The following is a 14,061-nucleotide window of genomic DNA, read 5'->3' as shown; positions in this document are numbered from 1 at the left end:
GATCTAGTTCACGGTGTATTTTTGCTTGTTGACGAGTTCACGTCTGCTGTTCACGGAAACGAGAACGGATTTTTTTCTGTGCATACATAATTATTACACCATTGCGGTTGTTCTTATTTCATTCAATTTAGCAAGTTGCATAAAATTTTGACATACACATATTGTCTGGACTGACATTATAAAAGGGCCAACGTATAATTGAAATACATACAAATCAATATAGATCGAACATCTCATATCTCTCTTTATATTATATATCTGCAATCTATTCAATTCTATTCTATTCTAGTCTGTTGTATTCTAGTCAATTCTGCTCTACTTAAATTTATTCTATTCTGACCTCCCTATTGTTTATACATATTTTTACTAATTCCAATGTTGTAATCAACAACTCCGCGCAAATCATTTGAACGCTAGACTTTCGATGCTTGTACGACTTTATAGCACTGACAGGTCTGCGAAACAGACTCCGACGCCTACTCAATGTGTCAGCATAGTTCTCGACCAGTCCCATTTCAGAAGTCTTTTACATGAAACTTGGTGATATTATATTGACACATTCCAGCGTAACGCGACACCACGAGGAACCGACTTTCATTATCAAATTAGGCATGTTCTCGGAAATATGCTTTGTGACCATGTGATAAAACAGGTTTTATATCATGCATATTAAATGTACATGATGTTGTGATATTCATTTTGAAACATAACACTGCATATATGGTAATTAAAAGCAGTTGCATTTCGTAACGCGACACCATCGCTGAAATACACTTTTTGAAACGTCACTCTATAATTGCCTATATCTGCTCTGCTATAATTTTTAGAACCCGGGTTTGTTCTAGGCAATCCTTCTATGTATTGATAAGAATCAGAGTGTGACTTCAAACTGGATGGAAATATTGAATAATTGCAGAAATCATTGATTTCATTTTATGAGCGCCGCGTTACGTTTATCTTCCAACAGCGTTCTGCAAATGGTGTCGCGTTACGCAAAAAGCATTTTTTATTTTTATTGATAAATTCGGTAATGTTGCTTTCGGGATTCAGAAAAAATGTATATCTAGTATTGTTATTTGTTTAATACATTCGACATTCTGTCTCACAGTGGGGTAATTTGATCCGACACTGGTTAAAATTAATTTAATGTGTCTGTGAAACCTTTTGAGAATGTCGTGCTTTGTAAAAGCGTAGACGGCACTTGTGGTCACCATTTAAATTTGACTAAATTCTTTGCAATAATGTTAAGATATTTCTGTGATTTTTTCAGAATGCTTCCGGTTCAGTGCTTTCAGATGGCGGCGCGAAAAATCTTGAGCTTTGATACATGTTAGAATGATTGAATTAGATTGTAAAATAAAATTATGTAAACCTTTCAACGATGTACTTTTAAAAGCATGCTTTCGGCAAAGTCGACAAGCAGACATGTATGATTGTCGGAACTATACGAAATTCAATAACACAGTGGAGTTAATGGATCTGATAAATGGGTAAAATTTAAAAAAGATTCAATAAATTATTTTGAGAATATTGTTTCAGAAATTTGTAGACGACCATAAGAGCTTCCCAATTATGGGACGAAAAATATGTAGAGCTGCTGTACAGTGGGGTAATTGCATTTTTTTAGGGTTCAATTTTTTAACCGTTCCTTTGATCTCTTTTGAAGATGATGAGAATATCCGATGTACATTCGATTTTTATAATCTGCTGGTTCAGACATACCGTGTGCAAGTGTTTATGATTTACTAATGGCGGTCTGAAGGATACAGAATTTGTGGTACAGGGGTGTAATTGAACCAGATATTGGGCCAATAAAATTTCAACGTAGCCATGTAGTATTTTGAGGATCATGTTTTAGCAAAATTGTTTAGGACGTTTATGATCTCAAAATAGTGATCTGAATATCATGGAATTCTACCGCACAGAAGAGTTATTAAATCAGATTATTAGGCGAAACTCTGAATTCATTTGAACTCATAAAATACAGTTCCTCAATTATTCAACCGATTGTTTGAGCTTTCATTGAAAGAAAATAGTTGTACCAGATTTTAGCGTTGGCGCAATTCTTCTGAAACCTTCTTGAAAATTTTGAAAATATTTGTGTGATGTAGTAGTTAGATTTAACATATATCTTGATGTAAAAACATTCAAAAAGATTTAAAATGTGATAGTTTTACATATGGCCAAATAGGGAACTACTATGGCCATAACTGGTACACTTTCCCTATGTTTCTTTTTTTCTTTTTTGCACAAAAATCTGGTTTTAGGTCTGGTTTTAAGAATGGTTGGTTAATATTCATAAAAATTATCAATTTATAAAATCATCCAATCAGGGCTGTCATGGACCACTACAACTCCCTTTGTAAAATCCACAAAACTGGTCGTAAAAATCATCCTAGACCACTGCGCATTTTTTTAACACTTAAAAAATCATAATTAAAGAACATATAAAATTTGTAATACTCGTATAAATGGGGGCATTTCTTAGCCGAGTGGTTAGAGTCCGCGGCTATAAAGCAAAGTCATGTCTGGGTTCGATTTCCGGTCGGTCCAGGATCTTTTCGTAAAGCAAATTTACTTGACTTCCCTGTGCATAGAATATAATCGTACCTGCCACAAGATATACGAATGTGAAAATTACAATTTTGACAAAGAAAGCTCTCAGTTAACAACTGTGGAAGTATCATAAGAACATTAAACTGAGAAGCATGTTCTGTCCCAGTGAGGACGTAACGCCAGGAAGAAGAAGAAGTATAATTTGTATTGAAATTAAACACCACCTTGATCACCGAAGTTTATTGCAAAATTAATCAAATTAATTATTATACAACGTAAAGATGAATGTCAACATAGATAAATGTCATGACAAGACATCCAGAGGATTTGAAAAAAAACAACGTGTCTAAGGCGGCATCCATTTATTACGTAACGCTGAAATTGGAAATTTTCGACCCCCTCCCCCCCCCCCCTCCGTAACGCTTTTTGTATGGAAATTTTTAAAATTTTGTATGAGTCGTAACGCTCGAGCCTACCCCCTCCCCCCCCCTTAGAGCGTTACGTAATTTGTGGATGCCGCCTAAGTTGATTTTTACAAGACGACCATTTTTTTACGTTTGCTGCAGATCCTCTCAAAAGCTTTATAATGGCCACCTACAGCCAAGAACAATCTCAATCATCCGTTATGTTTAGTAATTGATTTCTGATATGTTTTGAAAAACAGCGCAGTGATCCAGGATGATTTTCACGAAATGACCATGTTTACGGATGTTCCGGATCTTCCGGAGGTCATTATTGTGACCACCTAGGTCCATAAACAATTCAAATAATCTATTGCGTTTTATAATAAGGAGTTCTGGTGAGTTTGCAAAAAAAGAAAAACTGTCTTGGATTATTTTCCTGAATTGACCATTTTTACGGATATTCCGGATTATCCGCTGGAGAACCACGTTGTTTACCATCGAAGCCAAGTATTCCACAACATGTAAGAGACTATTCCTGCACTAAACGGCACCTGTCTGATAAGATTTGGGTCACTAGCCATTAAAAACCAGAGCTACTTTATCAGATTTGAGAGAAAAACAAGAGAAAACAGACATACCCACATTTCACAAAAACGGGGAGGGTTTTAGTGGGGTGGCACCAACGCTGAAAGTTAGTATAACTATTTCCATCTACTAAAAATCAAAAATTTCGAAAATCGGTTGTAGCATTGCTGAGAACGAGCATTTTGAAATTTGTAGTTTCATCCTGAAAATTTACGGTGAAAATTAACGTAACGCGACACCAAAACTTTGCACCTAGTGTAACTTTTCGAAGAATGGTCCGATTTTAAATCTTTTTTTATGGAAACACGTATCTTGACGAGTAGGAAGAGAATCCAAAATATAAGAGTTCTATAAGAAGTATTTATTTTACAATGTCAAAAATAAGGCTATTTTCGTAACGCGACACCATAATAATGTGACTATTTGAAAAAATACGTTTTCAAAGAACCAATAATTTGTTTGAAAAAATTAAACCCGGACATAACAATGTCATCTAATACCCTTCTAGTTAACGGATAAGACAATCATATTACACTTGATAAACTATGATACAGGGCTTTTATAAAAAAGTTGCTTAATGTCTCAATTTCTCACCAATAAATTATATAAACTTTATATAACTTTTCAGGTATGTTTTTCACAGTATTTTCAATCAAATTTATGTTTTTCATACAATTCAACATATTATCTTTCATGTTCTGCATAGCTTTGGAAATATTTCAGAGTTTGAATTTTTGATATCCTGGCGTAGATGTGCGTGGAATGTGTCTATTGCGAAGATTTCGGCTGACTCAGCTCTTCCCAGCTATCGGCAAACTTGTTGAAATTACCTTCAAAACTGAGATCCAGCTCGAATGACAAGCATTTAATACAAAATACTTCAAATACTTAAAATACATACAAAAATAACATATATAAGTTGAAACCCTAATTTAAATTTGCAGTGAAATAACCATTCAAATATTCATTTTCTTGGAGCATATTAGAAGCACAAACATTAAATCTGGTCTAGTAACCTTTGATAATGTTCATATGGAAAAAATTAACAGGAACACATCGAGATATGGAGATATCGAGATAAGGAGGATATCGAGATATGGAGAGAAAAAACGTATGCAGAATGAAGGGACCGAAGCAATCATCGACATAGGGAGTGATATCGAGATGTAGAACATCGAGATGTGGAGAGTCGACTGTATTTGCGCGCAGTTGTTAATTAATACATTGTCCCTTTTTTAAATATGTATAAGAACAATTAGGATGGATCGGAATAAAATAAATTAAAGTAGAATAGACTTGAATAGAATAGAACAGACTAGAATAGGAAAGAATTAAAAAGAATTGAATAGAATACAGATATATAATATAAATAGAGATATGTGATGTTTAAGTGTTTCGATCAATTTTGATGCAGTCATTGTTCCACTATATTGATTTGTATATACTTCAATTATACTTTGGACCTTTTATAATGGCAGTCTAGACAATATGCGTGTGTAAATTTTTATGCAACTTGCTAAATTGAATGAAATAAGATCAACTTGCGGTGCAATGATTATGTATGCACCTAACCATCGACTATAGATGGAACGGAATTTACTGTACAATACTCTTTCCATACATTTCAAAAGGGCGTATCTGCTTATCCTGCCCAAGAATTGATTCATACATATGTGAATGCTTTGGACAATTCCCTAAAATCACTGCCAGGCGTTAGATTGGTAGATGTTCTTTTTCGTGCATTGGCCCTTTTCAAATGTCGGTCTAATTTTTTTTAGAATTTTTTTAATGTCTAAGCCAAATTGAAAATGAAAACTACAAAATTTAATTATAATCTGTTTGTTTAAACAAGCATACTTCATGTGATATGTATCATATTAACTTCAAAATGGCGTAATTCAAAATTCTGACCAACGATATTTTTCAAACTCGGCCCAGAGGTGCAGAACAACGTCAAAAAACAACTGCCGACTGCCTTTTGGATGGTATATTTTATTTGATAATAACGGTAATTCGAGCACTGTGACAACTGTTGTGTAAATCCATTTGATGTAAGTAGTTGGGTTTGACGTCACAAGTCAAACTCAAAAGTCTTAGTCACGTTTGACTAGGAAATCTCAAAACCCCTTCTCCCCCATAACACCTAACGTGATTAATGGATGGACGAAGTAGCACTGAAAAGCACTGTTCTTGTAGTACTGAGAATATTATTTTTTTGCACAAGCGCAAGTTGCATACAAATTTTCGATAGCTTTTGATAAATGGAATTTTCGAAGCATAAGTTTAAACTAGGAAAGCACCGTCGTACACAGTTACATATAAGGAGTTCTATTTATTGAATCCATTGATTTGTTTGTTTTTCAATGTACCATGTTTTTCCATAGCGATTCTTTTTTATTATATAATCAACAATATAGTAGACAATCATCAGGGATTTTACGAATCTATTTTCACTTCATTACAAAAAAATCGTCTTCATGTCGGTCTATACGTATCATTTGCCTTTTAGGTTGTTAAACACATTTTTAATAAAGCCTCATGCTTTGTATAGATTTTGTAGTGACTGATTTATTATGTTATGTAAATTCTTATGAATTTATCAATATTTAATAAGGGAAAAGTACTCACTTTCAATCTACAAGCAAGCCAACTTTCTAACTTTCAAAAAAGTAGGCCAAATTTGTATAGATGAGTCAAAAACTATTGATAGATCGAAAATTAGCGCTTTTACCCTACTTCAAATATTTTTTTGCTGTACTGGCGATTTGTTGGTAAATGATTACGTTACCTTGATGAGATGTATCTATAGGTATCAATCACACATCCAGAGTTTACGTTTAAATATTTGTTTTATAGATTTTTCTGTGCAGTATATACTTTCCTACATATCGGTACCTCTTTCATTATGCTACTTATTTCGGTTATGTTCAGAGGTGACCGATTGGGAACATTTCCGGCTTCGTCACGTTATACTTTGTTTCGCGTCAGGAGGTTTAAAAAAAGCTACAAAGCTTGCTTAAATTCTGACTATGACAAACACAAAAGTTGACATACAAAAATTGTATCTCGTTATTTATGTTCAAGCAACATATTGTTCCATACCATTCATTTTATTCTCAATTTAAATCTGAAAGTTCACCCAAAATTTGAAATCAATTGGCTAAAAGCTGGACCACAGTTTTCAAATCAAACGCCATAGAAATTATCTACCGAATTTTTAGATTAATTGATGAATACGATGCATCATTCGAAGAGTGTAAACATATCAGCACAAAACTAACTCGCAGATTCACATGCATGCGTCATTATGTTTGGAAATTAAAACATTTGATTTTTTCAAAGTAGTTTTTATCAAAATTTGAAAATCGTGTGCAGCTCCAGTAGTTACTCGTATAATTTATAATTTTGGGTGGTCAATATGAATTAGGCTAAGAATCGAATGCAATGTGGCAAACAAGATTTGTATAAACCCTACCCCAGAACGGCGAACTTGTCAAGGGTGAAAGAAGGCTGTGTGGAAGCAAATAATAATAATAATATCCCCACCCTACTGCTGTTCACTTTCGATCAAAAGTTTGGTAATGTTTCCTAAAAATTAGAACTTTTATCAATCTCTGTTCATTTGTGGACGATTTCTGAAATAAATGAAGTATAACGAAAATTAGCAACTTTCGTACGTAATTTATTCAATCCACAATTATGCTTCTATGAGAAAATTTAACCCGTATAGGCCTGAGTGAAAGAAAAATTACTAAAACTCTCACCGCTCAGCGAATACTCAACGGATTTCATTTATTTTTTGTCAGTGTACTGGTACACCTATCTAGTTTCTAAAAGTGGTAAAAGAATCTTGGGAATGTTCAAGGGGCCGGAGTTATTGCGGTGGATCACTGGGTCAGTTCTGTGCTTCTGTACCCCTGGAGGTAGGCAATTTTCAAGTCACAGATAATTTCCAGAATCGGCTATAATGTGGCCACTATATCCAGGAGTTTTGAGAAAAACACATCAGCGTAAACCTTCTGATAATCGATTAAATTGAATAATTATGTCAACTGCATTTGATTGATCCTACAAATGACCATTTTCGGGTCCCCGGGATGCCTCAAATTTATGATCCAGAGCACAATTTGTATCTTAAAATCTGTGTCAAGCTTATGGGAACCCATTTTAGTGAACTATTTTGTTCGAACTATACTTTTAGAGATTTGAAACGGCTTAGTACCTAACAAATCTAAAGCCGGTTCTTCAGGGCATCAAGTCTATTAATTTATTATGTTGAATACCAGATTTTAATGATTTATGCAAATTAAAATGATTGCCATTGGAAATAAATAAATATAACTTTGCATGTCCCAAAATTGTCTTTTTTTTTACCCGACTTGACCGCAATAACTTCGGCTACGGGCTATTCCCGAGTTTCTCTGGCCACTTCTAGAAACTAGATACCGTAATCCGGGGTAACATTGATCAGCGGGGTAAAATTGATCGCAATGACCCTCTTCGTAAAAAGTCCGAATCAACATTTATTGATGAAATATTTTCAATGTATGAATGGTGATTCGCTTTCTTCTATTCATGAGCTAATAAACAATAAGGTTTATGCGAAAATTAAGTTGTGTTCATGCATAACTTTTTCAACTTTTGGAAACAACGATTTTCATGATTATGCATGACACCATCAAATAATCATGTCTTACATGAGTTCTGAAAACGATATGAGTAAGAGAAATGCGATTGTTACTAAAAATGACATCGCCGAAAACGATTTTGTTGTCAAAACTTTTATAAATATGTTCAAAATAGCATAATTCACAAATTAATATAAAGCGTGCAAAATTTCCTTAGGAAATTGCCTACCTTAAGGCGTATTCCACAATCCAAAGTGTTTTTAATTATAAAATAACTCAAAAAGTAAATGACTTGTAAGAGTTTGGCCTCCATATTCGGCTTCAGGGACCATGATTTTAGTAAGTAATGATATTTTGAATATTACCGAACGATGTTTTAATGGGTGATCAATGTTACCCCATATCAGCTAAATAAAAAAATCACTTAAAACATTTTTTTAAACATGCTTTGAACTTTCAGAAAACAAAATACAATACATAGACACGAGCAATGGGTGCTAGTACTTGTTTTAAAAATATAAAACTTACAACACATGCATTTTTAAATCAAATGTTTAAGAAATATTCAAAAAAATGATCAATGTTACCCCAGATTACGGTATGTGTAAGGGTTTTAATATTTTTGCTTTCACTCAGGACTATACGGGTTAAATGTGATAGCTTTACAAAAATTCCAGTTCATATACATATGTCATGCAAGGATAACTGTCATAGAAAAAGTATCACAAATTCTTTCATTCAATTGGCATTCAAGCAAATTATCCGATCTTTTTCATGATTAATCGAAATAAGAACTGGTGAAATGCCAGAAATCAATCAATAGAATAAACGCACAGTTTTTAAATAGAAATTCCAAACTTTTGCTCGAAAGTCTATAAGTATTGGGTCACATAACATCCCTGTATCGCCGAAAGATGATGAACATTGAAGTGTTTTATTAAAAATATAAATTTCGGTCATAAGTGTGATATTTTTTTAGTTTTGAGACGAAGCACAGAAAGGATCACATTTTTGTTTTCTTTATCGGAGAACTGCACATTGAACACTGATAAAATATGCAATGGATAACGTACTTAATTATTATTAAAATAGTTAATAATAACCTAGAACCATCTATTTATACATCAGGAAAAATCATAAAGCTCTAACACCTAGCCAAAGTAGAAGTCGCTCGTGAAATACTCTTTTACTGTAACTTAACTAAAACAATTTAACAAAGGTAACAGAATAAGGCCAGTGACGTAAAATTGCACTATTCCAGCATTCCTACAATTATGAGACATCTGCTTTTTGGTTTGTGATAGATGTAAAGGAGCATGCATTGAAGATAAAATATATTAAAGCAAATCAATTGTTTCGGTTTTTTGTGGTGTCGTCGGAATGTGGAAGAAAACTGCTGCTCACGATAAAATTAGCGGCTGTTATGTATCCGACGTCGATCATACGTTGAAATCATGCATAACTCTCTATTAAAATCAATCCACTAGCAACGCCGATAAGAGGCAAGCTACTCATAGTATTGCAAATAATGCGTTGCGACTTCAATATATATTCCTGGAGGTTGGCTTATAAAACCATACTTTAGATAGCAACGATGCGATAAACATATGTCTCTCTCTAATGCTAATGCATAATACAATAATCAATTTCACTAATAATTTGATCTCTCAGTGATGGTTTATTTCGTATTTTCTCACTTTCTCTACGCGTCAAACGAATGGATATCCTTTATGTAGTTATATGAATATAAATCAGTACGTACAATTACTAATTCTTGTCGACAGCGATACGCCTTAGACCTTCTCTCTTTTAAGTAGGTCGATGATTATTAGTCTAAAATTTAGTTCAAGTGATTGATGATGTTTCGTTCTATAAGACTCTCCTTCAGTTGGTTGAATAAATATAGCTGCTGTTCCGGCTTCAGGCTATAAACCTGTAAAATGTAATAGAAGTAATAATTAGAGAGGAAGAAAACTACCGAATCCAATGACGATTTACCATGTTCAAGAGTTTTTGTGGTGACGCCGAACGAATAAAACTGGAGATGTACACATTAACGAAAGTTGCCATTAAAAACTGGCAATCGAAACGATCCATAATGCCTCCGTGTCCGGGAATCACATCACCGAAGTCCTGAAATATAGAAGAAAACGATTCAGCAAGCTTCAACTAACATTCAATGGGTTCTAAAAGGATGGGGTGATGTGCTAGTATCCATCGTATTAAGCATTGATCAGTGAGAACTGCAATTTTGCCAGTATTGCAGTGAGTGATACTGATACAAACCGATGTCAAAAAATTCTTTCTCAAAACGACTTTAGCATTGTACAATAAGATTTTAATAAATCTTGATCTCTTTTTGGAAATAATGCAAAGAAAATGCATCTTGCCGTATTCTCAATCCGTCGTATCGTTTTCATTTCTGTAGCAATAAGTTTCCAGATTCGTCTCACAACTTACGGCTCACTGCGATATATTGAGTAGTCAAAACACAACATACCAACGCTATAATAAAATGTTTCACTAGAATATAAAGATCTACGGGCATCTCCCTCTATTCCTTCAGCAAGATGGAATATACTAATATCCTTTTAAAATCATTGTTCGTCATCAAAATTCAGCCCAAACTCATGAACACAATTTCTTTTGACCGAACAATTATGGTATTTGGTCACAGTGCAGCAAAAACAAGCTAATCAAAAGAACCGTATTTTTACGTTGAGCATCGCGCATACATTGATGCGCACAAGCTTTTTTTCTCAGTACAACGGATTGAACTTTGTTAACAATCTCAATTATACGCGGTCGGTGAGGAAATTTTATAAAACTTCGTGAAATATAGAACTTTAAGCGCGATTGATTGGAATGAAATCCTACAGCGAAGAAGTACGAAGGTTTTCCATAGTAAAAATAAGTGCCAGGCGAAGTAAGTCACACAGGGGGCGGGAAGAAACTTATATCATAAAGTGGTGTGACTGGTGTCGATCGTTAAGCACTTCTCTCAAATCGTGTTCGTCCATGCGATTTCGCTAAAAAAGTGCAAAGTGGATAATTGAACTGAAGTTATTTAACGAAATACATTAGTTTTATTGCATTTTTGGTGTACAAGTGTACAAACCATGACAGCTTTCACAAAAATACACTTGGAAATGAATCTATGTTGCAGGTAAGTTGGAATATCCACCGTAGTGGAACATTTTAAGTTTGATACGACGAATAATAGCGCTTACGACGAAGTAGAACAAAACCCTATAAGTATTATTATCTTTTATTTTATTATCTGATTTTTTTTTATTTAGGTATTTAAATATTATGTGGGACATTGGCTTTATAAGCTAATTTCACCATAATCTCAACAACTGTTCAGCAGTTCGGTTAAATAAAACACCGCAATCTTGTTGAACAAGCTCCCGCTTTGAGGGAAGTTAAAGATACCATTCAACAGCTCAAGGCAGCTGAGAAGTTTTACGTTCGCGCGTTGGCGGTGACCGAGTACATTATCGTGAGCGAATAAAACACGCGACGTAACTAACAACGAATTAAAACTTTATTTAAAAAGGGTAGTGTTGGTGGATCATTGGTACGGATGTCCATTTGTCCCCAACATCTCCCTAAGTGCATGCTGTAACAACTGCAATGCTCAGACGGTTACCCAAGCATTGGTGATAGAGACTTGACGGTTGTAGCAAATGTAGGTGGTGGTGAGATTGACGATGTGGCGAAAGTGCTTGATGATGTGGAACGTGGTTCGGGCAGATTCAAGGCCTTAAGTAAGATATCCAACGGTAGTTTTGGTGATGGTTCGATGTGCTTCGTTGGTGGCTTGTCATCTGTCACACGAGTTCGGAGCTGATTGATATAAGACCGAACCATGCGCATATCTTCCACCCACACGTTGAACATGACAATTGATTCAAAAACCACTCCAGACGCCCATTTCCATTGGTTGTTTGGGTAGACCTTCGCATACACACAATCGCCTTTTTTGAATGATCTTTGGATATATTCTGTTTAATCCCTGGACTCAAGAGCAGGAGCTGTTGTCGGACGGAGCAGGTCAAGACTGATACGAATCCTGCGACCGAACATTGCTTCTGATGGTGATTTTCCTTCGGGTGTGGCTGGATTCGGTGTTGCTTGGTAAGTCATTAGGAAAACCACGGTGCTCCAATTACCGTTATTATCAAATAAAATATACCATTCAAACGGCAGTCAGCAGATGATTCCTTACGTTGTTTTGCACCTCTGGGCCGATTTTGAAAAAAATCCTTAGACAGAATTTTGAGTTACGCCCTTTTGAAGTTTATATGATAGAAATCACTTAAAATATGCCATTTTTACTTGTTTGAACAAAGAGATTATACAAAAAAATGTAGTTTTGATATTTTATCTGGTTTTAGATATTAAAAAATATTTTCATAAAAAAAATTCTAGACCGACATTTGAAAAGGGCCAATGCTATGTTTAGTTATTACTTATCAACCAATACACGAACAATTGTATCTAACAATCTAACGCCTGATAGTGATTTAAGGAAATTGTCCAAAGCATTCAAATTTGTATGAAAAATTCTTGGACAGGATATGCAGATACGCCCTTTTGAAATGTATGGAAAGAATATGGAATATGGGATATGGTGGATTCTGCTCCATCTGTAATCAACGGTTAGCTAGATGCATACATAATCATTACACTTTTGCGATTGTACTTATTTCATGCAATTTAGCAAGTTGCATAGAAGTAATGATTCAAATTGTATTCAAAAGTAACGCAGAATTTTACAATTTGAGACCCCTTTTCTTCCCCCACGTTACAGATTTTGTATGGAAAATGTATGAACCGTAACACTACCGAACCTCCTCGTTACGTAATATTTGAACGATTCCAAATTTACACGTACACATGTTGTCTATACTGACATTGAAAAAGGACCAAAGTATAATTGAAATATACACATTTCAATATAGCTGAATAATGACTGTATCAAAGATGACCGAAACACTCGAACATCACTTATCTTTATCTATATTATATATTCATACATACATACTTCTATTCTCATCTGTTCTATTCTATTCAATTATACTCTACTTAAATTTATTCGACTCTGATCAACCCTACTTGTTCTTATACATATTTTTACAAATGGACACTGTAAAAATTAACAACTGCGCGCAAAAGATTGGAACGGTACTCTTTCGATATTTGTACGGCTTTTTAGCGCTCACAGCTCTGTAAAAAATTGCTATGCACAGATTCTGACTCCTAATGCGTGCTTCTCATATGATCCATAAAAATGAAGATTTGAATTATTATTTCACAGTAAGTCAAAATAAGGGTTTCAACTTATATATGATAGTTTTTATGTATTTTAAGGAACTTAAGCATTTTGTATTAAATGCTTTTCATTTGAGCTGGATCCTCGTTTCAAAGGTAATTTGAACAAGTTTGTCGAGAGCTGGGAAGAGCAGAGTCTGACAAAATCTTCGAAATATCATATCACCATGTTTAATGTAAAAGACTTCTGCAATGCAACTGATCGAGGACTAGGCTGACATAATGAGCTGGCGTCGAAGTCTGTGCATAGCGCTGTTTCACAGACCTGTCAGCGCTATAAATCGAACAAACATCGAAAGTGTATCGTTCAATTCTTTTGCGCGCAGTTGTTGATTACAACATTCGCATTTGTAAAAATATGTATAAGAACAAGTAGGGTGGATCAGAATAGAATAAATTTAAGTAGAGTAGAATTGAATGGAATAGAACAGATTAGAATAGAAAAGAATTATATAGAATTGAATAGAATATTGAATATAGAATTATGTAGATACAGATACAGAGGATAGGCAAAATGATTGAGATAGGCAAAATTTTGCCCAAATTCAAAT

General features: G+C 34.4%; 1 protein-coding gene across 6 annotated transcripts in view; it reads right to left on the bottom strand.

Annotated features, from left to right (window-relative positions):
• Positions 1 to 8,866: 8,866 nt before the first annotated feature.
• The window catches only part of LOC5573011 (phosphatidate cytidylyltransferase, photoreceptor-specific), a 61,780-nt gene continuing 56,585 nt past the window's right edge, over positions 8,867 to 14,061 (bottom strand). For all 6 annotated transcript variants that reach the window (XM_021843558.1, XM_021843560.1, XM_021843561.1 and 3 more), the window contains 2 exons: positions 10,172 to 10,306; positions 8,867 to 10,106 (listed from right to left, as the gene is read on the bottom strand). In XM_021843558.1, coding sequence (XP_021699250.1) covers positions 10,014 to 10,106; positions 10,172 to 10,306 — 228 coding nt within the window. In that variant the 3' untranslated portion in view covers positions 8,867 to 10,013. The remainder of the gene's footprint in view (positions 10,107 to 10,171; positions 10,307 to 14,061) is intronic.

Source organism: Aedes aegypti, chromosome 2 (assembly GCF_002204515.2).
Source record: "Aedes aegypti strain LVP_AGWG chromosome 2, AaegL5.0 Primary Assembly, whole genome shotgun sequence".
In the NCBI taxonomy this organism is placed as follows: domain Eukaryota; kingdom Metazoa; phylum Arthropoda; class Insecta; order Diptera; family Culicidae; genus Aedes; species Aedes aegypti.
The sequence above is the reverse complement of the archived record's forward strand: the minus strand, read 5'-3'. Positions and strand labels throughout refer to the sequence as shown.